Genomic DNA, 24,346 nt, shown 5'->3' with positions numbered 1-24,346 from the left:
TGCAAGATAGGGAAATTGCAAATGGGCCAAACAAGCAAATAAAGGCAAATCAATTCATCTAATTGGAACAAAAAAGATAAAATTGAATTGAAATTGAAGGTGTGAGCCATGATTGAATGAGTAGACTTGATGGGTCGAATGGCCTAATTCTGCTCCTATTAAGGAACATAAATATTAAAGAAATGATCAAAAGTTCAAAACTCTGGCAGTTTGACAAAATGTTGGGTCCCAAGTTCATCATCAGTAAAATGCTACTGGCTGATGTGAGAGATTATGAAAAATTCCAATGTAATTTTGGCCCGAGAGGACTGATATAAGAGAGTTGAAACCGTTAAGTTACAACCATAAAAAACTTTGCCTCAACTACATGTGGAGTTCTCTGAACAGTTCGAAGGAGGAAGAAGGTAAAAGCTATTTGCCTTCCATAACAGTGAGGAATGTAAGGTCATCCAATGTAAGATGGATGCTACCTGCGCTGGTAGGGAGTCGGAGGGATTGCCGTGAGTGCGGTGGTCTCAGTTTTTGCGGGGACGTCGCGCCACGGGAGCGTCCTGGTGTCTGGTGCGAGTGTGGACGCCTTTCTGACTGTTCGGGCGGACAGGGACTGCTGAGAGAGCTACAGCAGTCGGTGCAACTATGGGCACATCACGGTGAAGAGCATGTGTGTGGCCCGGACATTGGATTGATGGCTGTGGGTCACGTCACTGCGGTGGCTGTTTATGTTTAATTTTTATGTAATTTTGTATCGTTGCTTTTTTTTGGTATGACTGTAAGGTAAAATCAAATTTCACTGTCCCTCGGGACACATTTGACAATAAAGGGCTATTGAACTAAAGAACATTAGAAAGAACATCTAGTCCTTGGAGGGAGTCTATCTTTACTAAACTCATATCAGGATGCAAATGGTTAAGTTATGAGGAGGATTTACACTGACCCATTTCATTAAATTTAGGAGGTTAACTAATCATAATCATAATAGTAATTTATTAGCCAAGTGTGTTTTGCAATATACAAGGAATTTGATTTGCCATAGAGTCATATCAATAAAGATCAACAAGACACCTAAATACATTTTTAACATGAACATCCACCACAGCGACTCCCCTACATTCCTCACAGTGATGGAAGGCAAAAAAAAAGGTCAACCTTCTTCCCTTCTTTGTTCTCCCGCAGTCGGGGCACTCAAACCTTCCGTTGTCGGGGCGATCTTGGCTCCCGCAGCTGGCGGTCGAGCCCTCCACAACGGGGCAATCGCGCTCCCGCATCGGGAGGATCTCAACTCGTCTGCACCAGGCGATCGGACCCCGGGCCGGGGCTGGTCGAACCCCTTGTGGCTTTGGAGCTACTCGACATCAGTCTCTACCTGAGACTGCGAGCTCCTTGACTTTGAAATCCGCAGGCCGCGGTTGGAGCGTCGATCCCTGGCACGGATCGCAGGCTCCGATGGTAAGTCCACGGCCCCACGGTGGGGCTCTCAGTCAGTCCCGAGCAAGGCCACCAGCTTCATGATGTTAGGCCGTAGAGCAACCGGAGATACGATCCGGAAAGCAATCGCATCTCCGGCAAGGTAGGAGATTGAAAAATGTTTCCCCCGACCACCTCCCCCATAAAACAAACCAGAGAACATTAACACAAACTTTTAAAAACACACTAAAATAACAAAAAAGATGAAAAGACAAACAGACTATTGGCGAGGTTGCCATCGCTGACAGCGCCACCCGGTCCAACTAATAATTTGATCAGCACTTTCCATGGTATTAATGAGAAATGGCAGTAAAAATAGTTCAGCAAGGTGAGGGAAGACTATTAAATTAAATAAGCATTAACTTACTCTATGTATTCCCTTTTGTTTTCATTGGTGACCACCGTGTCTGAACCACCGGGTTTCAGATCCACTTGATAGGTCTACGAAGGACAAGCCAAATGAATGAAACTGCACAACAGAGAGCTGACAAGCTGATGATACTCAAGCAGAAAACGGAGGTCTATAATTAATGACATTCAGACTTGTGTATCATGCATTACATTTAATTTATTTTAATGAAATTAACACTTGGAAGTATTAATCGTATAGCTAGGAGATATTTAGTTAGCAGCATGTGGTATCCAGATTCAGGGATAGTTTCTTCCCAGCTGTTATCAGTAACTGAATCATCCTACCACAACCAGAGAGCAGTGTTGAGCTACTATCTCCCTCATTGGTGACCCTCGGACTATCCTTGATCCGACCTTTCTGGCTTTACCTTGCACTAAACATTGTTCCCTTGTCATGTATCTATACACTGTAAATGGATCCATCGTAATCGTGGTTTGTGTTTCCGCTGACTGGTCAGCACGCAACAAAAGCTTTTCACTGTACTTCGGTACACGTTACAATAAACTAAACAAAAAAACTAAACTAGAGTGGTCAGTGTAGGCTACCTCGTCATGGTGTTACAGCCAAAAATGGCCATCGAGATCAATACAGGTATTCTCCGCTGCATCACACATAAAACAAACTATATCTCGTCAGCAGTTGTTACAAGAAAGCTAAATTATCACGGTCAGGCTCAGTTGGATCATGGTTCTGGGAAACACCGCCTACTGTTCTCCAGATGGTATGAACAATTAAGGTCACTCCTCTACACGGATGACGATAAACCAGTGCGTCAATCCACCTGGTAGCTGTCTTGTGTTATTGTACATGACGCTGAAATGCCATTTCGGGTCCTTGGCTTCCCAGGACTGATTTTGGTGGCCACACCATGTTTTAAGTCAGGGGATAGGCAAGATGGCAACTTGTTCTCAGGCAGCAAAGTCCAGTGGCCCATCCTCTGCATCTTCCCCTAGTTGATGCAGCGTGAAGCTCAGATGGAGGTTTGTCTGCTGTCAAAGTTGTCACTGATTTTCAATAGTTTTTAAATATCTCTGACATTCAGAGATATATGAAGACTATTAAAATTATTGAAAATAACTAAGACTTTTTCTATTACAGATGAATTCCTGATCTTCCAATCGATCTTGTTGCAGTCCTTGTACATTATTTCTCTGCACTTTGTTGCTACAGTATAACACTGTATTACGCAGTCAGTTTCTTTCTTCCTTCTCTCCCACACTCCCTTGATGTATATTTATAAGGTACGGTTTGCTTGTACACCACACAAAACAAAGTTATTCCCTGTCGCAGTAAATGCTACAATAGTAAAGCAATAATAACCAGCTCTGGCTTGCACAGGGTCAGAGTGCTGATGCCACATGGAGTCTAAAGGTGGAACAGAATGATAATCACCACCTTTCGATCAATAAGACGAAGTCTCACAACAGATTTGCAAATCTAACATTTGCATTTCATAAGATCATAAGAGATAGGAGTAGAATTAGGCCATTCGGCCCATCAAGTCTACTTCGATCATGGCTGATCTATCTTTCCCTCCAAACACAATTATTCTGCCTTCTCCCCTTAACCTCTGACACTCATACTAATCAAGAATCTATCTATCTCTGCCTCTATCTATCCACTGACTTTGCCTCCACAGCCTTCTATGGCAAATAATTCCACTCTTCCTCTTAACCCCATTCTCCTGCCTTCTCCCCGTAAGCTCTGACACTTGTACTAATCACGAATCTATCTTGCTCTGCCTTAAATATATCCACTGACTTGGCCTCCACAGCCTTCTATGGCAAATAATTCCACAGATTCACCACCCTCTGACTAAATAAATTTCTCCTCATCTCTTTCCTAAAAGAACGTCTAATTCTGAGGCTATGACCTCTACGTCCTAGACTCTCCCACTGGTGGAAACATCCTCTCCACATCCACTCTATCCAACCCTTTCACTATTCAGTACATTTCATTTATACCCTGTCGATTGAAGGTAGGCATGCAGGTGCAGCAGGCAGTAAAGAAAGCGAATGGCATGTTGGCTTTCATAGCAAGAGGATTTGAGTATAGGAGCAGGGAGGTTCTACTGCAGTTGTATAGGGTCTTGGTGAGACCACACCTGGAGTATTGCGTACAGTTTTGGTCTCCAAATCTGAGGAAGGACATTATTGCCATAGAGGGAGTGCAGAGACGGTTCACCAGACTGATTCCTGGGATGTCAGGGCTGTCTTATGAAGAAAGACTGGATAGACTTGGTTTATACTCTCTAGAGTTTAGGAGATTGAGAGGGGATCTTATAGAAACTTACAAAATTCTTAAGGGGTTGGACAGGCTAGATGCAGGAAGATTGTTTCCGATGTTGGGAAGTCCAGGACAAGGGGTCACAGCTTAAGGATAAGGGGGAAATCCTTTAAAACCGAGATGAGGAGAACTTTTTTCACACAGAGAGTGGTGAATCTCTGGAACTCTCTGCCACAGAGGGTAGTTGAGGCCAGTTCATTGGCTATATTTAAGAGGGAGTTAGATGTGGCCCTTGTGGCCAAGGGGATCAGAGGGTATGGAGAAAAGGCAGGTACGGGATACTGAGTTGGATGATTAGCCATGATCATATTAAATGGCGGTGCAGGCTCGAAGGGCCGAATGGCCTACTCCTGCACCTAATTTCTATGTTTCTATGTTTCTATGATAGTAATGCCTGGATTTTATTTTGACCAGAGCCAGTTAACTTCTCAAGCCATCTGTTCAATCAGATTATCAAAATGATTCATTAAAATTTGCTGAAAACATTCTATTGATCAAACAAGATTACCAGTTTGAACTTTAAAATAAATTATTATTGGAATTTTCAAAAACTCAATCATTTCCAATTATCTTATGACAACTTCCTTGAAATATTGCATCCTTGAAATCGGTGATGTTAGATGTCCACATACCTGTCCGAAATTCTCTTCATCAATGCAAAATCTGAGATCCAGCTCAGAAGGGTCATTTTCAAGAATCCATCTTAACGAGTTGAAATATTCACCATCCTAAAACAATGCAATAAGAACTAAAGGTCAATGTAGTATGTAAAGGGGATAGTCAATGAATGCAATTAATTTTATGATTCAACCCAAGCCTAATATTTAAACCATGACACATAAGAGATATAATTCAGTCTGCAGGAGACCATGAATATTAAAGACTAAGATGCAATAGCCCACAGGACTAAACTGTCCATTCTGACATTTCCATGATCTACTGCAGTTATTACAAGTGCTTGTGCCACAACTGAAATTTTCAGAAATTGCTTTCTTTTTTCTCCAATTAGATGCAGCCAATTCCTATCCTAGACTTTGATGTCCCGAGACAGAAATGATGCCACTTGTTCGGATCCTTCACCAGGACTTCATGTAGGTCAGGAAATGCCTTTGTTTCTCACTCACATGTATCCTGAGTGAAGGTTGGAAGTCCTGTGGCAGTCCCTCTGATAACTCTATAGTGTGCAGTTATGTTTGACTGCAACTTCCCTCCCATCTGCTCATCTGGTCCAACCAGTGCAATCTTACTTGGTAAATTTGTGCTCTAAAGAACCTCTATGGTGATATTTGATATGAAGTGTGTGACATAAGCAGCAATGTACTAAAACGTTGTTCTTAATGTGCGCAGATTGTACATGATATCCAACCATTCAACCTTGTGCAAAGCACACCAGCTTTGTACACCAATGTTGTGGTTCTGATGGCACTTAGAGGAGTTCCATGCTATTTTAGTTCAACCTTTAGACTTTTAAACTTTAGGGATACAACGTGGGAACAGGCCCTTCGGCCCCTCGAGTCCGTGCTGACATGCCGTACTAGCACTATCTGACACACTAGGGACAATTTACATAAGCCAATTAACCTACAAACCTGTATGTTTTTGGAATGTGGGAGGAAATCAGAGCACCCAGAGAAAGCCCACGTGGTCACAGGGATAATGTACAAACTCTGTACAGACAGCACCCATAGTCAGGATCGAACCCAGAACTCTGGCAATGTAAGGCAGCAACTCTACCACTGTGCTGCCTGCAGAGAATAGCTGCAGCTTCTCTGATGCAAACACTAAACTATGCACTAGTGAAAAGCTGCGACAGAACCCGAGGCAGCTCAGCATTTAAACAACATGAATTGGTTCCTCTATAAAAGTGATCAATGGATGTTATAGAATTTGCTGTCCCAATAAAAATACTTTATTTATGCCAATGATGCCAGTAAATCCCTGATAAGCTCTTGAATGGTGATCTATAATCAGAGCTGTTAGAAATAGACAGAAAGTACCTGTTTACACTAATTCTACATTAATTCCATTTGTATTCACATCATATAGTTATCAATTCTCCCCTAAATCTACTACCCACCTGCACATCACCAACAGATTCCCAATAACCTTTTACAGATTACAACAAACAAGAAAGATAGGGATACAAGGACCTATAAATGCTGGAATCTTGTATAAAACACAAAGTGCTGGAGTAACAGCAGGTCAGGCAGCATCTCCAGAGGACAATGATAAACAACGTTGCTGGTTGGAACCCATCTTCAGACTGATAATAGTTGTGGGGGGAGAACGCTGGAAAAGTTAGGTGGGGGTGGGGCAAGTGATAGGTGGATACAGGTGAGGGGGATTTTGATTGGCAGATGCATGGACAATAGCTAGAAATGAAAAGGGGATAAAATATTGACAATTAAATGTAAAGCCAGAGGGTGGGATACAGGTGGAAGGGAATGTGGGGAGGAGGGCTGGATAGAGGGTGTACTGGGTGTACACTGGGGTGGGATATGACACAGGAAAGAGATGGGGGGGGGGGGGGAGGAGTTTTATGTAACATTGGAGAATTCAATGTTCGTACCATTGAGTTGTACAGTTCAGTTTAGTTTATTGTCACGTGCACCAAGATACAATGAAAAGGTTTTGTTACGTGCTTACCAGTCAGCGAAAAGACTACACATGATTACAATCAAGCCATTTACAGGGTATAGATATCATAGTTAAAGTAAGAAAAGTAGTTGTAGGAGTTGAGATTTTAAAATGTGGAGCGATTGTAATATCTGATTGTAGATGGCGAGCTTCTGTGGCGAGCATGCAAATAGTCGCCTGGGTTGGGTGCCATCTTGGAAGCTATGCTGTTCCTCTAGTTTGCATTTGGCCTCACTCTGGCAATAGAAGAGGCCCTGTTCACCCAACTGTATGAACATTGAATTCTTAAATTTTAACTTGCACCCCTTCACCTCCTCACCCTCACCCCCCTCTCTTTCCTGTGCTTCCCCCCACCCTTGTGTACATCAATTTCATACACTATCCTATACTCCTCACACACAACCCCCCCTCCCCCCCCCCCCCCCCCTCCCCCCCCCCCCCTCCCATCTCCCCCCCCCCGCCCCCCCCCGCCCCCCCCCCACAACCACCCACCCTGTCCCCTTCAACCTATATCACGAACTCTGGCTTTATATTTCATTGTCACCCTGTTGTCCGTTTTTCATCTCTGATCCTTGTCTACCCATCTGCCTATAATAAACACATGCATTTGTATCCATCTATGCCTTGCCCTGCTTTGGCCTGCCTCCACCTCTCTTTCCCAGTTTTCCTCCCCCTGCTGCAATCATTCTGAAGAAGGGACCTGACCCAAAACGTTGCCTATCCACATCCTCCAGTGATGCTGATGCTGCCTAAGTTACTCCAGCACTTTGTGTTCTCGACAAGAACAATGACTGAGAAATCAAAGGCAGAATTTGACAGCATCGCTTGGTTGTCCTGCATTAATTGTGCAATGCTCTTCTCTCTTGCGCTGTTAATTTGCATAGCAAAAGGTGCCGAGTTAAACATGTGCCAATTAAGATTATGTAAAAAGGCAAATAAACACAATGGAAATCAGGCTGTTCACACCATATTGACCATGATATAGAGGCTTTATATAACTGGATATTCATAAACTATGAATTCCATTCCACTCAACACCTTGAACTGGTAAATCATTTCCATGAACTAAACGTACATGGGAGAAATAAAAGAATACTTAATATCTTTTGAAATTAAATTGTTATCACAGTTAAATTTTGATTAAAATACTTCAAATATTGATTTAAAACAACATTTTCAGTCGAGGGTCTTAAAACGTAAAAATGTTTTTTAATGTCTTAGCCAACCAGGCCTTGCACCAAATATTTAGCCATTTTAAATTTATCAGCATGTTATCATGTTGTACTTATGAGTAATATATTGCACAGCACATGACAATGAAGCCATCCATCATCAGGAGAAAAGTGCAGCGGCTATGTATAAATGAGAGAAAGAGAGAGAGAGAGGAGAGAGAGAGAGAGAGAGAGGAGAGAGAGAGAGAGAGAAAAAGGAAAATCAAGATAAATTTACATCAATTTACAAATTTACATCAAATTATCAAACAATTCCGCAGTATAAAACGTCAAGATTTTACAAATAAGATGATGTATTTTATTACTGATGAAAATGACTGGCTATAGGGAGTAACTTTTATGGTGCTTTTGTACTTACTACAGACTCCATATCTTTCAGTGTGATGGATTTTCCCAACATCATCTTGTAAAAGGGTCTGATAAAGAAGCCTGAAATGAAAACAAAATGAATTGAATGAGATGAAAGTTCAAATGATTATTAGGCCTGAATTTTAATCAGTCATGAACTGTCATTATTGCCTGGAGCAAACCTGCCTTGTTTGATTTTTGAGATTTTCACCAGCAAGGGAAATAATAACAACATTTGCACACATGGCTCTGTTGCCTGGCAGAAACATGAAAAGTACCTCTATCGCATGGTGAATTTGAAGCCATCCGGTCTGGTTTGAATGTATTGTCCAGTGGCCTCAATCAAAGGAACTTCACATTACATATCCTTGATATTTACTTAGGTACTCCCAATATATAATTTTTTTAAAATTACTTTTTGAACTTTTTAAAAATGATCTGAAGTTTGTACAGCTTCTCCCTTGCCATTCTGCTGTCTCAGCTGATGAGAATCAGCAAAATTTAGTGTTTTTATTTCAAATTTCCAATCATTTTGCAGATTTTTGCTTTCCGATCACAAATCACATCCAATCACAAAATCTTGCTATTCAGACAATTTTCAATCAAAACCTGTTCTTACTTAAATCAGGATGTTCCCTCACATCTAACACTTCAATAAACAATCCATCAATAAACAGATATGGTCAATTATTTATGGCGTCAAATTTCAATGAACAAATTAAAAATAAATAAACCACCGTGAAAAAATGTAAATTCACAAAGCATCTGCACACATTGATAGTCAAGTGGATTGGGGGGGGGGGGGAAACTGGCAAATCGATGGCCGAATGATCTCCAGTGGGGTATCAAGATAGCAATGAATGAACAACAGACAAGTGACGAAGGTGGATAGAGACCTTCAGCTATATTACTAAAACTAAGATCTTGACCGCTTTTGACTTACTGTTTTGTGATTTCCGAGGGAATGCCGCGACTTATGGCCGTCATTTTTGGCCACCTCGCTCAGAACCCCCCTCCGCCGGTCTGGACCGGAGGATTTTTCCCATCGATGAAAAATCAGAGAGATATTAATGTTTTAAAACATTTCACCATTCTCTCTGCTGCCCCCGCTGGCGACAGGGGGGAGGGACTATAAAACCCGGAAGTGTCGTGGCTCACTCAGTCTCTGCCAGACGGAGGAAGCGAGAGGGTCACGTCTCTCTGAGCTGTGAATAACTCTGAACACATGTCTACTCAACTGTGAGTGCCCTTAATGTGGTTCTAAAATGCTTGCAAAAACTGTCTATTGGTTCTAAAATCACTGTTTCGGGCTGGTGTCCCATCAGTCCGGGGTCACCCCGGACATCTACGGCCGCCCCCGGACAGGGATGGGACACTCGGGAGGGGACGGGAACAGTCCAGGAGAAGTTCAACAGCGCTGCAGCTGGAGACCCGGGTGCAATCCTGACTACGGATGAAACGCGGGTCTGTATACATGCAGCAGCACAGTTGCCGAGAATGTTTATCGCGAGTGACCTTTGACAAATCCCATGATTCCTTGCGTTTTTCGGAATACTGAACTCACTTATTAGCAAATACTTATACAAATGGGATTTCATCAGTGGACAGCTGCTTTTGCTGGTTAAGGGGAAAATCATATCTATATTACTTCAGAGGGTACAAGGGAGCAGATAGGGAGCAATGAGGGAAATATAGACAATAAACAATAGGTGTTTATTGTCTATATTAAACCACCGCCATTCACTGTGATCATGGCTGATCATCCACAATCATTTCCTGCCTTCTCCCCATATCCCTTGACTCCATTATCTTTTAGAGCTCTCTCTTGAAAGCATCCAGAGGATCAGCCTCCACAGCCTTCCGAGACAACGAATTTCACAAATTCACGACTCTCAGGGTGAAAATATTTTTCCTCAACTCCGTTCTAAATGGCCTACCCCTTATTCTTAAACTGTAGCCCCTGGTTCTGAACTCCCCCAACACGTTTCCTGCCTCTAGCGTGTCCAAACCTTTAACAATCTTATATGTTTCAATAAGATTCCCTCTCATCCTTCTAAAGTGCAGAGTATACAAACCCAGCGCTCTAGCTGCCGACCAGCTACACTAATCCCACCTGCCTGCGCTTGGTCCATATTCCTACAAACCTGTCCTATCCATGTACCTGTCTAACTGTTTCTTAAACGATGGGATAGTCCCAGCCTCAACTACCTCCTCTGGCAACTTGTTCCATACACCTACCACGCTTTGTGTGAAAAAAATACCCCTCGGATTCCTATTAAATCTTTTTCCTTTCACCTTGAACCTATGTCCTCAGGTCCTTGATTCCCCTACTCTGTGCAAGAGACTATGCATCCACCTGATCTATTCCTCTCATGAGTTTGTGCCCTGTGAGAAAAGTGCGAGTCTTTGTCTTGAGAGTCTTCGGCGAGGAGGCTGAGGAGAGGAGGCTTCGCAAAACACTGGACAGGTAGAGACGAAAGAAGGAGATGTCAAGCAAGCTGATTCAGTGTGATGCTTGCAGTATGTGGGAGGTCAAGGACACCGCTGGTGCCTCTGGCTGCTACAAATGTGAGAAGTGCATCCAGGTACAGCTCCTGATGCACCATGTTGGGGAACTGGGAGAAGCAAGTGGATGACCTCAGGTTCGTCCGAGAAAAGGAGTCGTTCCTCGACAAGTCCTACAGTAAGATTGTTACACCTAAGGTACTGGAAGAGAGAAGGTGGGAGACGGTGAGAAAGGGAGGTAAACATGGAATGCAAAGTTCCCCGGGTGTTGTACATCTTGTGAACAGGTTCACCCACTTAGAAGCTGTCGGGACAGAAGACGTTATCACACTGAGCGGCGGACTGGCTTGAGAAGCAAAAAGGGCTGTTGAGCCAAAACCAAAGAGGCCAACGTCAGGCAACGCCATTGTAGTTGGAGACTCCATTGTGAGAGGTACGGACAGGGGTTTCTGCGGCAACAGACGGGATTCGAGGATGGTGTGCTGCCTTCCCGGTGCCAGGATCCAGGATGTCACGGACAGAGTGCAGAAAATCCTCAACCGGGTGAACAGCCGGAAGTGGTAGTGCATGTCGGCATAAACGATGTTGGAAAGAGGGGGATGAATATTCTGCAGCGTGACTTTAGAGAGCTCGGAAAAATGCTGAAAAGCAGGACCTCCAGGGTTGTTATTTCCGGTTTGCTTCCAGTTCCTCGTGCTGGCGAGAGCAGGAACAGGGAGATACGGGACCTGAACGTGTGGCTGAGGAACTGGTGCAGGGGGCAGGGATTTAGATTCTTAGATCACTGGGATCTGTTTTGGAGTAAGGGGAAACTGTACAAAAGGAACGGATTGCACCGTAACAGGTGGGGGACCAGCATTCTGGCAGGCAGGTTTGCCACTGATATACGGGTGGTTTTAAACTGAATAAGGGGGGTGGGATGTCAAATGGGATAGTGGAGGACGGAGTTAAAGGGAAAGAGAGTAAAGGGATGGTTAATGACCCCAGAATTAACGGGAAAGAAAGCTCACAAAGGGATAGGAGCGTATGCCCAAGTGAAATAGGGATCGATGTGAAAGGTGAGATGCGTAATGAATTTAAATTATTGTATATGAATGCGTGAAGTATAAGAAGTAAAGTAGATGAGCTTCAGGCTCAGTTAGAGGTTGGTAGATATGACATTGTGGGGATTACTGATACGGAGCTACAGGAGGATCAGGCCTGGAAACTTAATATTCAGGGTTATACATCGTATAGAAAGGACAGGCAGTGGGCAGGTGGGAAGAGGGGGGGGGGGTAGTTCTGCTGCTGGTGAGGGATGGAATTCAGTCCCTTGCGAGGGAAGACATAGGGACTGACGAGGTAGAGTCACTGTGGATTGAGTTGAGGAATTGTAAAGGCAAGAAGACACAAATTGGTGTTATCTACAGACCCCTAAATACTAGCCCGGATGTAGGGTGTAAGTTGCAGCAGGAGATAAAACTGGCATGTAACAAAGGTAATGCCACTGTGGTGATGGGGGATTTCAATATGCAGGTAGACTGGGAAAATCAGGTTGGTTCAGGACCCCAAGAAAGAGAGTTTGTAGAATGCCTCCGAGATGGATTCTTAGAGCAGCTTGTAATGGATCCGACCAGGGAAAAGGCAATTCTGGATTTAGTGTTGTCCAATGAACCACATATGATAAGAACTCGAGGTAAAAGAATCGGTTGGAGGTAGTGATCTTAATATGATTAGTTTTAATGTGCAATTTGAGAAGGAGAAAGTTAAATCAGAAGTGTCAGTGATGCAGTTGAACAAAGGTGACTATGAAGGCATGAGAGGGGAGCTGGCCAAGGTAGACTGGAAAGGGATTCTAGCAGGAATGACGGTGGAACAGCAATGGCAGGAATTTCTGGGCATAATCCAGAAGACGCAGGATCATTTCATTCCAAAAAGGAAGAAAGGTTCTAAAGGGATTACGAGGCAACCGTGGCTGACAAGAGAACTTAGGGATCGAATAAGACTAAAAGAAAAGATGTATAACACAGCTAATAGTAGCCGGAAGCCAGAGGATTGGGAAACCTTCACAGGACAACAGAAGGAAACAAAACGGACAATACTGGCTGAAAAGATGAAGTACGAAGGGAAGCTGGCCAGGAATATAAGGGACAGTAAAAGCCTCTTTAGATAGGTTAAGGGAAAAAGAGTAGCAAAGTCAAATGTGGGTCGCTTGAAGGCAGACACGGGTGAAATTATTATGGGCAACAAGGAAATGGCAGAAGAGTTGAATCTTCACTAAGGAAGACACAAACAATCTCCCAGATGTACTGGAGGACAGAGGATCTAAGGGGGTAGAGGAACTGAAATAAATTTTCATTAGGCGAGAAATAGTATTGGGTAGGCTAATGGGACTGAAGGATGATAAATCCCCTGGGCCTGATGGTCTGCATCCCAGGGTCCTCAGGGAGGTGGCTCTAGAAATAGTGGACGCATTGGTGATAATTTTCCAATGTTCAATAGATTCAGGATCAGTTCCTGTGGATTGGAGGATAGCTAATGTTATCCCACTTTTCAAGAAAGGAGCGAGAGAGAAAACGGGGAATTACAGACCAGTTAGCCTGACTTCGGTGGTGGGAAAGATGCTGGAGTCAATAATTAAAGAGGTAATAATGCGGCATTTGGATAGGAGTAAAAGGATTAGTCCAGGTCAACATGGATTTATGAAAGGGAAATCATGCTTGACTAATCTTCTGGAATTCTTTGAGGATGTGACAAGTAAAATTGATGAAGGGGTGCCAGTGGATGTAGTGTATCTATACTTTCAGAAAGCCTTTGATAAGGTCCCGCACGGGAGACTGGTGACTAAAATTAGAGCACATGGCATTAGGGGAATGGTGTTGACATGGATAGAAAATTGGTTCGCAGACTGGAAGCAAAGAGTAGGAGTGAACGGGTCCTTTTCAGAATGGCAGGCAGTGGTGAGTGGAGTGCCGCAAGGCTCGGTGTTGGGGCCGCAACTGTTTACCAGATATATTAATGATTTGGAAGAGGGAATTAGGAGCAACACCAGCAAGTTTGCGGATGACACAAAGCTGGGTGGCAGTGTGAGCTGTGAAGAGGATATTAGGAGGTTGCAGGGTGACCTGGACAGGTTGAGTGAGTGAGTGGGCAGATGCGTGGCAGATGCTGTATAATATCGATAAATATGAGGTTATCCACTTTGGCGGCAAAAACAAGGGGGCAGATTATTATCTCAATGGGGTTAGGTAAGGGGGAGATGCAGCGAGACCTGGGCGTCCTTGTACACCGGTCACTGAAAGTTGGCTTACAGGTACAGCGGGCAGTGAAGAAAGCTAATGGAATGTTGACCTTCTTAACAAGAGAATTTCATTATAGGAGTAAAGAGGTTCTTCTGCAGTTGTATAGGGCTCTGGTGAGACCACATCTGGAGTATTGTGTACAGTTTTGGTCTCCTAATTTGAGGAAGGATATCCTTGTAATTGAAGCAGTGCAGTGTAGGTTCATGAGATTGATCCCTGGGATGGCGGGACTGTCATATGAGAAAAGATTGTATTCACTGGAGTTAAGAAGGATGAGGGATGATCTTATAGAAACATGTAAAATTATAAAAGGACTGGACAAGCTAGATGTAGGAAAAATGTTCCCAATGTTGAGCGAGTCCAGAACCAGGGGCCACAGTCTTAGAATAAAGGGGAGGTCATTTAAGACTGAGGTGAGAAAAAACTTTTTCACCCAGAGAGTTGTGATTTTATGGATTTCCCTGCCACAGAGGGCAGTGGAGGCCAAATCACTGGATGGATTTAAGAGAGAGAGTTAGATAGAGCTCTAGGGGCTAGTGGAGTCAAGGGATATGGGGAGAAGACAGGCACGGGTTATTGATAGGGGACGATCAGTCATGATCACAATGAATGGTGGTGCTGGCTCGGAGGGCCAAATGGCCTCCTCCTGCACCTATTTTCTATGTTTCTATGTTTCTAAATGTCTTAATATTAATTTTGTCTGCCACCATTAACCAATCTCACCAGTCTGACTATATCCCTTTGAGGTCTATTCCTGCTCTCTTCACAGTTCAGTTTGCCTCCAAGTCTTTTGGCTGCATGCTTTGAAATTGTGTCCTGGGAACCTATGTCCAAATCATTAATTTAAATGTTAAGGAGAGCATTGCACCTTAAACTGGTCCGTGGAGAACCCCATTGTGTAATTCTGTCCAGTCCAAAAACAAATTATTATCACCCCTGCTCTCTGAGCAAACCAAAAACTGCTCGAGCTGCTCGGTGGGTCAGGCAGCTTCTGTGGAATGAAGTGGACAGACCACATTTTCGGTCAGACTCTTCGTCAATCTGAAGAAACATGGTGAGCCAAAACATTGTCTGTCCATTTCCCTCCACAGATGCTGCCTGACCCATGTGAGCATCTATCAGTTCAATGTTACTCAAGATTCCAGCATCTGCACTTTCTTGCGTCCCTTCTGACTCTCCCTTTGCATCCCCTAATTATTGCATTTTCTCGCCATGCTGATAAAACCACTTTTATTCCATTTTAATATTGTACTTACTATGTGACAACTTGTCAAATGCCCTTTGGCTGTTTATATTTTCCATTTCAACTATATTTCAACAACGTGACCTGGTCGTGCTTGTACATCAGTCACTGAAAGTAAGCATGCAGGTACAGCAGGCTGTGAAGAAAGCGAATGGCAGGTTGGCCTTCATAACCGTGTGGGGATGTGGCGTCAAAGGATGAGAAGCCGAAGCATAGAAGTGGAAGCCAAATAACCGAACGGAAGCAAAACCGTAAAGTCAAATAACCGAAAGCGTATGAAGTTGAAAAGCCAAATACCCGAAAGGGCGGCACGCTTAAAAACCAACTAACTGACAGGGCGGGATGCCTAAAAGCCAACTCACCGAAAGGCCAAAATGCCTAGAAGCCATCTCACCAAACAGACGTAATGCCGAAAAGCCAGTTAACGGACGTCGCCGGGGGGAGCAGGCGATGCGGCCTTTCAGTGAGTTGGCTAAATGCATCTCGTTGTCTCTGTACTGTACACTGACAATGACAATTAAAATTGAATCTGAATCTGAATCTGAGTTAGTTGGCTTATAGGCTTCCTGCCCTTTCAGTTAGTTGGCTTTTAGGCGTCCTGCCCTTACATTTAGTTGGTTTTTAGGCATCCCGCTCTTTCGGTAAGTTGTTTTTTTGGCGTTGCGCCCTTTTGGTTATTTGGCTTTTCAGCTTTGTTTCCGTTCGGTTATTTGGCTTCCACTTCTTCGCTTCGGCTTCTAGTCTTTCGACGCCACGTCTGGGTACCTTCATAACAAAAGGAGTTGAGTATGGGAGCAAAGGGGTCCTTTTGCAGTTGTACAGGGTCCTGGTGAGACCACATCTGGAGTATTGTGTGCTGATTTGGTCTCCATATTTGAGGAAGGACATTCTTGGAATTGAGGCAGCGTAGATTCACGAGGTTAATTCCCGGGATGGCGGGAGGTTGGCCGGTGTGGGTAGGTTGGGCCAAAGGGCCTGTTACCACACTGTATCACTCTATTACTCTATGGAGATGCCAAAAATTGTTTAAAAAAAGAAAGCATACAGCATCGTGGGCTACATGCAAGTCACGTTGAACACTCTTTTGGTCTGCAATGTATTGTGTCACACTTTGGGAAAGGTGTAAAGGATTTGGAGAGGGTGCAGAAGAAATTTTTAACAAAATAATTCTGGGAACGAGGGTGTCAGGTGGACAGACTGGAGAAGTGTTCTCTCCCTGGAAAATGATTTTTTGAGATGACAAAAGTGCTCAAAAGCATTAAGGGTAAAGAAAAAAAAAAGTGGTGTAGAATTAGGGGCATAGAATGAAAGCATCTGGCGAAGGAACCAAGTGGGAGTCAAGGTGTTAAAATGATCCCCACCCAAAACATTGTCTATTCCCCCTCCACCCTACCCAAACTGTGCCTGAAAACCACTGACAGGGATGGTAAGAGGCAGATTCAACTGTAAAAATTCAGAAGGGAATTAGAAAAATATCAGAAATTTAAAAAAAAGGCCTGGATAGAGTGAATGTGGAGAGAATGTTTCCACTAGTGGGAGAGTCTAGGACCAGAGGCCATAGTCTCAGAATAAAAGGACTTGCCTTTAGTGAGGAGATGAGGTATTTCTTTAGTCAGAAGGTGGTGAATCTGTGGAATTCATTGCCACAGAAGGCTGTGGAGGTCGTTCATGGATATTTCTACAGCCGAGATTGACAAATTCTGAATTTGTAAGAGCCTCAGGGGTCATGGGGAGAAAGCGGGAGAATAGGGTTGAGAGGGAAAAGATAGATCAGCCATGATTGAGTAGACTTGATGGGCTGAATGGTCTAATTCAGCTCATATTCAGCTCGTAATCATATTCAGAACATATGAACATGAAAAAGTGCAGTGTTGTAGACAAGGGCAGGAGATCCGTTATTTGGCAAAGTCCAATGTTGTAACCAATATTGCTTTTCATAATTCTACCAGCATTTATTTGAATGGTTTAACAAGTCGATTGAGTTCCAATTGTGCTGATACATAATTAAATTATAACTTACCATCCAGTAACTTGCCATGGTGCACTGCCATTCCAGCCACACGCCCAATGAACTTGAAGTAAGAAAGATGATCTTCATTACAAAGGCCAGAATTTGGGTTGATCTGAAGTGTGTAGTTATCTCTGTATGAAAATAATTTTGAAATAGGTTAAGTTTAAAATACAGAAGAAAACCATGAATTACTTTGTTGGGGGTATGAAGACAAATTAAAAGCTGAATAATAATGCGTATATTGGCCAGCATGGATGGGGTTGGCTGAAGGGCCTGTTTTGATGCTGTATGACTCTATGAAAGATTTTATTTTATAGTTCATGGGTTTCAGATAAAACCCAAGTGATACAGATTTCAGTGTCTCTATATTTCTGGTCAGCATTTTACGACATAAACATTTTAAACATTAATCCAACAAAAATTCAAACCATTTTGGACACTCAACTAAATTATTCAAAGATATACTTACTCTCTTAATTATTCAAGATCAAAAAATAATTTCCTTTGCTGTGTTTAAGATAATGGAGTGTGTTGAAAGCAGTATAGGGAGAAAATATGCATCAATAGACAATAGACAGGTGCAGGAGTAGGCCATTCAGCCCTTCAAGCCAGCATCGCCATTCAATGTGATCATGGCTGATCATTCCCAATCAGTACCCCGTTCCTGCCTTCTCCCCATATCCCCTGACCGCTATTTTCACGAGCCCTATCTAGCTCTCTCTTGAAAGCATCCAGAGAACCTGCCCTCTGAGGCAGAGAATTCCACACCATCTTTGGTGGAAGTTTAGGAAATTAAGGTGACATCAGGTCATGCCTCTTTACATGGAGTGAAAATCTAAAACTGAAGTCAGAGATCTACAGCAAAGAAACTGACCCATTGCACAAACTCATCCATTCGGATGAAGATGACCATCGAAGCTAGTCTTGCATTAGGCACATATTCTTTTAAACATTTTCTTTCCATATGTTTATCCAAATGTTCTTTAAACTTTGCCATGTGTACCCTTAGACCTCCTATGGCAACTTACTCCATATACCAACCACCACCATCTGAATTAAATCTTGCCCTGCAGATCCCCTTGAAATCTTTCCCAACTAATTTTAAACCAATACCCACCAGGTTTTCGACTCCCCTACATCAGCTATTTATAGATATATCGCAACATTTTGAAAAACTAGCAGGCTATTTACTTTCCATACTTACGTGGCTGAATATTCAAAAAGCCCATAGTAAGGATTGAACATTTCCTTGGATAAAAGAAAGAACCACTCTCTTGCAACACCTCCATAATCAAGTCCTTTTTCTGACTCAAATTCTATCCACAGTCGAGCCTTCAACACATCTGGTCGCTTTAAGGACATAATTCGTCTGTACGACTCCTCAAGAATGTTGCCTCTATGCAGTTTCATTTCAAATCTATTGGGTATATCGGCCTAAAATAAAAATAGAACCAAAAATCAATGATGGGAGATTAGTTCCTCAAAACACATATTTCACTTTAATTTATAAAGACAAATATTGTAGAAAAAAGCTCCTAACTTCTAAAATCCTAAGATATAAGAACCCATGCTTTGTTACTCCAAAAAGAATTGAATGAAAATGCACATGACAAGGTTATCAATCTGTGGAAAAGCTACCATATATTTCAATACAATTCTATTGTGGAAGATCTCAGCACACAAAAATTAAAAAATGTATCAAGTAGGGATGCAACTTATAAATCCAATTTATCTTGTGTATCATGATAATAATCATGAGTTATGAAGAGCCTCATTGAAACTTACTGAATAGTAAAAGGCTTGGATAGAGTGGATGTGGAGAGGATGCTTCGTCTTGTGGGAGAGTTTAGGACGAGAGGTCATAGCCTCAGAATTAAAGGATGTTCCTTTAGGAAGGAGACAAGCAGGAATTTCTTTAGTCAGAGAGTGGTGAATCTGTGGAAATCTGTGCCACATAAGGCTCTGGACGCCAAGTCAATGGATTTTTTTTCAGGCAGAGATAGATAGATTCTTGATAAGTATGGGTGTCAGGGGTTATGGGGGGGAAGGAAGGAGAATATAGTTAGGAGGGAGATATAGATCAGCCATGATTGAATGGCGGAGCAGACTTGATGGGCCCAATGGCCTTATCCTGCTCCTATCACTTATGACCTTGTGACTATATAATAATATGGTCATGTCAAAATCCATTTATGTTTTCTGACATATTCACCAAATTCGTGGATCGGGAGCGAATAGATCACAGTAAATATCTTAAAAACTGAACTGAATTAAAACCATAAAACTAGACCCTCAACTGCAATATTGAATAATTTTGTCCATTTAAATAGTCTTATGAATGATTTGTATAATTGTTGCGTGACCTGGGTGACCTGCAGATGCTGGAAAATCGAAGGTACACAAAAAAGCTGGAGAAACTCAGTGGGTGCAGCAGCATCTATGGAGCGAAGGAAATAGGTAAAGTTTCGGGCCGAAACCCTTCTTCAGGCTGATGGGGGGGGGGCGGGGGGGGGGGGGGGGGGTTGGCGGGGAGAGGAAAGGAAAAAGCAGAATATATACTTACTGGCTTCTTCAGTTTCTTCCGGAAGTAATCGTATTTCTGCTTGAATTCTCTGGAATATGGCACAGCCTGTAAATAACATATTCAAAAAATATATTTCTTCAGCTTAGGATGAATCAGCTGACATTGTGATGTTCCCCATTGCCTGAAATTATCACATCAAGTACAGGTTGGGAGAATGGATTTGATTCATAGTTTAAAATTTATCCCGCAAGCTGTCTTGATCACAAATGTACGCATCCAGACATGTAATCAATGCATGCTACATAACTGGGTAGCATCTTCAACCAGCATTGCCATTTGAAAGCATTACTCTGTTCTACTGGATAAAGTATCTTTACTTCATCAAAATACAGAACTATAATGGGCCAATTGTCTGCTCACAGAATATATTCCCGCTGCTTTATTCATCATGGCAGGACACAATATTAAAGTTAGTCCATTGTGAAAGAAATGAGCAGGCACTTGCTTACACACGGACAAGTTAAATTCTCTTACTACACCAACCTTTCATTCTAATCTTCTTCCTGTTAGCAAACAGACAGGTACATTGGCAAAGAGACTATTCCACACCCATGAATGAGCTCATCTCAAACCAACAGATGCTTGTATATTGGAAATGTATACACATTTTTGTTAGGACATGAACTACATGTGGAAAAACATTGGGAATGATAAGCATTGAGAACAGACAAACTGGGAAAAATGCTGCTGCAAGGAATATTTTCACTGTACCCACACCTCACTGTATTTGTGCACACATGCACATTTGTATATAACATTTTGAGAGGCATCGATAAAGTAGACAGTCATCACCTTTTCCCCTGGTTGGAAAAGGGCAGCACAGTGGTGCAGCTACTGTATAGGTTTGCTGCCTTACAGCGCTTGCTGTGCCAGAGACCTAATTTTGATCCCGACCATGGGTGCTGTCTGTACGGAGTTTGTACGTTCTCCCTGTGACCGCGTGGGTTTTCTCCGAGATCTTCGGTTTCATCCGCACTATCTCTAAACTAAACTAAAAATGTCCAACACTAGAGGGCAGGGGATCATGACGGATGCATCCTTGTGGTGAACCCGGAAACAACAACACGATGCACCAATGCTCTCCGTGACGTGTCAGGCGACCAATCTGTCAACATGTTGGACGACGACAGATACCAACAGCGAGCTACATGTCGTCTGACACACAAGCGAATGAAAGAGAGGGCATAGCTACAAGGTGAGAGGTGGAAAGTTTAATGGTCTACTGGGAACGTTTTTTTTACAGTGAGGGCGCTGGGGGTTTGGAATGCATTGCAAGGGGGTGCTGGTGGAGGCAGATAGTGCCATTTAAAAGGCTTTTGGATAAGCACATGAAGGTCCAGGGAATAGATGGATGTGGATCATGTATAGGCAGATGAGATCAGTTCCACTTGGCATCATGTTCGACACAAACATGTTCGGCGACAATAGCTTTGGCTTGTAACTTCAAATAGATCTAATTTGTAAAACATCATACAACAGTCTAATTGCTTTCCAGGAACACTAATAGTCACTTGAACTCTCAAACTGCATATCACATCTCAAAACCTGGAAATACCTAAGAGCTTTATAATTCATCTGTTCATTTTGAGGCAGGTGACCAAACCGTCACCCTGGGATTAAACTTCACTTACATATAAAATAATAAAAGGTTTTCAATTTACTCACATTTTCTGTGCATCTTTAAAGGTAATTATCACTGCGTATTTTATGCCCCTGTCCCACTTAGGAAACCAGAACTGAAACCTCTGGAGACTTTGCGCCCCACCCAAGGTTTCCGTGCGGTTCCCGGAGGTTTTTTGTCCCTACCTGCTTCCACTACCTGCAACCTCCGGGAACAGTGGGACAGGGGCATTACAATTTCACTGAGTTTCTTATAACAAAGGTAACTGTAAACAGCTCTACCAAATTGCATTCCTCCCTCCTCTTTCCACTAACATAAAATAGGCTACAATTAGACTTCAAAGTTAAATCTCAACATTGAGGTTAGAAGAAGCAATACTCCATACCTATTTATATTTTGAATTGATGGAGGAACCAAAAGCATCCACTTTACCATTCAAACATACAATATGCTCAGTATCTTGAAAATGTGTTATTATTGTTAGCCAACATAAACATTTGGTAGAACGTCCTAACGTGGAGAGAAAAATGAGAATGTGGGAAACGGGATGCAGGGTTATGGATTCAAAATGTTGGGATAAAAATATGGAACTATTAGGGCGCAGGGCAGCCTCGGTTTGCACAGCAGTAGAGTTGCTGCCTTACAGCACTAGCAGCGCCGGAGACCTGGGTTCAATCCTGACTACGGGTGCTGTCTGTACGGAGCTTGTCCCTTCTCCCAGTGACCGCATGGGTTTTCTCCGAGGTCTTTGGTTTCCTCCAACTCTCCAGACGTACTGCTATAATAAAGGTTCATTGGCTTGGTGTGTGTGTAAATTGTCCCTAGTGTGTGTTGGATAGTGTTACTGTGCGGGGATCGCTGGTCGGTGCAGACTCGGTGGGCCGACGGGCCTGTTTCCGCTCTGTATCTCTAAACTAAACTAAACTATTAACAGCCGAGAGCTGGGATTTTTTTCCCTGTTTTACTTACAGGTCCAGTAATGGCTGGATTCTGCAATCTTGGATCCTCCCACTGTGTGATTTTTGTATCTAAGGGAAGAAACATAGAGTTTCATTTTAATACAATTTAGATTAGGCCAGTACAACTGAAATTGGTATAATAATTAATAATCTAGCATATCATTTTTTAAATATTGTCTGGATTAATCTGAGGAGCAAACCCTACATTAATGCTAGACCCCATCTCATAACTACCTTTTCAAATTATTATCCAGGCCATGAAATAGACATTATGATCTGTATTGACAGCATAATTAACATTAAATTAATATAATTCATTTTGAAGTTTCTATTAATCTTTAATAAAATGCTTTGGAATACAGGATAGTATAGCACAGGAACGGTCCTTCGGTCCACTTTGCCTTTCCCGAACATGATACCAAGACGAACTAATCTCATCTGAATGCTGATGACTCATATCGATCTATTCTCTGCATATCCATGTGCCAATCTAAAAGCCTCTGCCTACACTTCCACTGCCATCTGTGCGTTTCAGACACCCACCACCATCTGTGTAAAAATAATTGCCCTGCAGATTTCCTTTAAATATTGCCTCTCTCACCTTAAATAAATGCCCTCTAGCCTTTGATATTTTCACTGGAGGGGTAAAAGGTTCCTCCCTTAAGAGGTAACTTAAAATTGAGTGGCATAATTTTATATACATCTATCAGGTCTTGCCGTAAACTTCACTGTTCCGCAGAAAACAATCCAACCTCTCCTTATAGGTCATACCCTCTAATCCATGCACCATTCTGGTAAAACTCTGCTGAATCCTTTCCTAAAGGGCCTGTCCCACTTAGGTGATTTTTTTTCAGCGACTGCCAGTGACAGTCACAGTCGAAGCAGGTCGTGGAAAAAATGGCAACTTGACCTCCCCCTACGGCAATGCCTACGATAACCTACCGCCTAGTCAACGTCAAGCTACGGCAAGCTACCGACAACCAACGACCCATTAGGAAATCCACCCATGACCACACCTACGACAACCTACAAACACACAGATGACAACCTATGACAACCGAAGTCAACCTACGTCCACCTGCGACAAGCTACGACTAACTCCGACCCAGTCGGCGACAACTGAAGGCAACTGAAGACAATTCAGTCGCCGGTACCTGTTGCAGGTTGACGTAGGTGGACGTAGGTAGGCGCCAATGGAATTCACCAGAGACATCACCCGGCGACAACCAACGTCACCTGGCAACAGCCTATGACTGCACCTACGACAGGAGAAGACAGGCCTACAATCGCTGAAAGGTTTTGAACATTTCAAAATCCAGCGACGACAAGAAAAAAGTTACGATTTTATTTGGCAACTTGAGACCATACAGGCGTCACCCTGCGACCAAGTGGCAACGGCCTAGTCGCCGAAAAAAAACGAATGAATGGGACAGACTCATTAGTCTCCACATCCGTCCTGTATGAGGGTGAGGAGAACTGCATGTAATACTGCAATTTTGGCCGAACCAAAATTCTATAAAGCCTCATCATGACTTCCTGACTCTTATGCTCAATGCCCTGACCAATGAAGTCAACCACATATGCCTCCCTAACCATTCCTTTCTACTTGTGTTACCACTTTCAGACAGTTAATGACTTGGATCACAAGTTTGTCTGTACATCAATGCTGGAAAAATCCAATACAACACCTCACACTTTTCTTTTATGAAACTCCATCTGCCATTTCTCTGCCCATTTCTGTAGCTCATCTATATCTTGCTGCC

General features: G+C 42.9%; 1 protein-coding gene across 12 annotated transcripts in view; it reads right to left on the bottom strand.

The window, feature by feature from the left end:
• nedd4l (NEDD4 like E3 ubiquitin protein ligase) overlaps positions 1-24,346 on the bottom strand; it is a 391,568-nt gene that overhangs the window by 18,792 nt on the left and 348,430 nt on the right. For all 12 annotated transcript variants that reach the window (XM_055665427.1, XM_055665728.1, XM_055665191.1 and 9 more), the window contains 7 exons: positions 22,594-22,652; positions 19,983-20,048; positions 18,624-18,853; positions 17,429-17,550; positions 8,390-8,460; positions 4,795-4,890; positions 1,832-1,905 (listed from right to left, as the gene is read on the bottom strand). In XM_055665427.1, coding sequence (XP_055521402.1) covers positions 1,832-1,905; positions 4,795-4,890; positions 8,390-8,460; positions 17,429-17,550; positions 18,624-18,853; positions 19,983-20,048; positions 22,594-22,652 — 718 coding nt within the window. The remainder of the gene's footprint in view (positions 1-1,831; positions 1,906-4,794; positions 4,891-8,389; positions 8,461-17,428; positions 17,551-18,623; positions 18,854-19,982; positions 20,049-22,593; positions 22,653-24,346) is intronic.

This window comes from Leucoraja erinacea, chromosome 1, assembly GCF_028641065.1.
Source record: "Leucoraja erinacea ecotype New England chromosome 1, Leri_hhj_1, whole genome shotgun sequence".
Classification (NCBI taxonomy): Eukaryota; Metazoa; Chordata; class Chondrichthyes; order Rajiformes; family Rajidae; genus Leucoraja; species Leucoraja erinaceus.
This window is presented reverse-complemented; position numbering and strand designations above follow the sequence as displayed.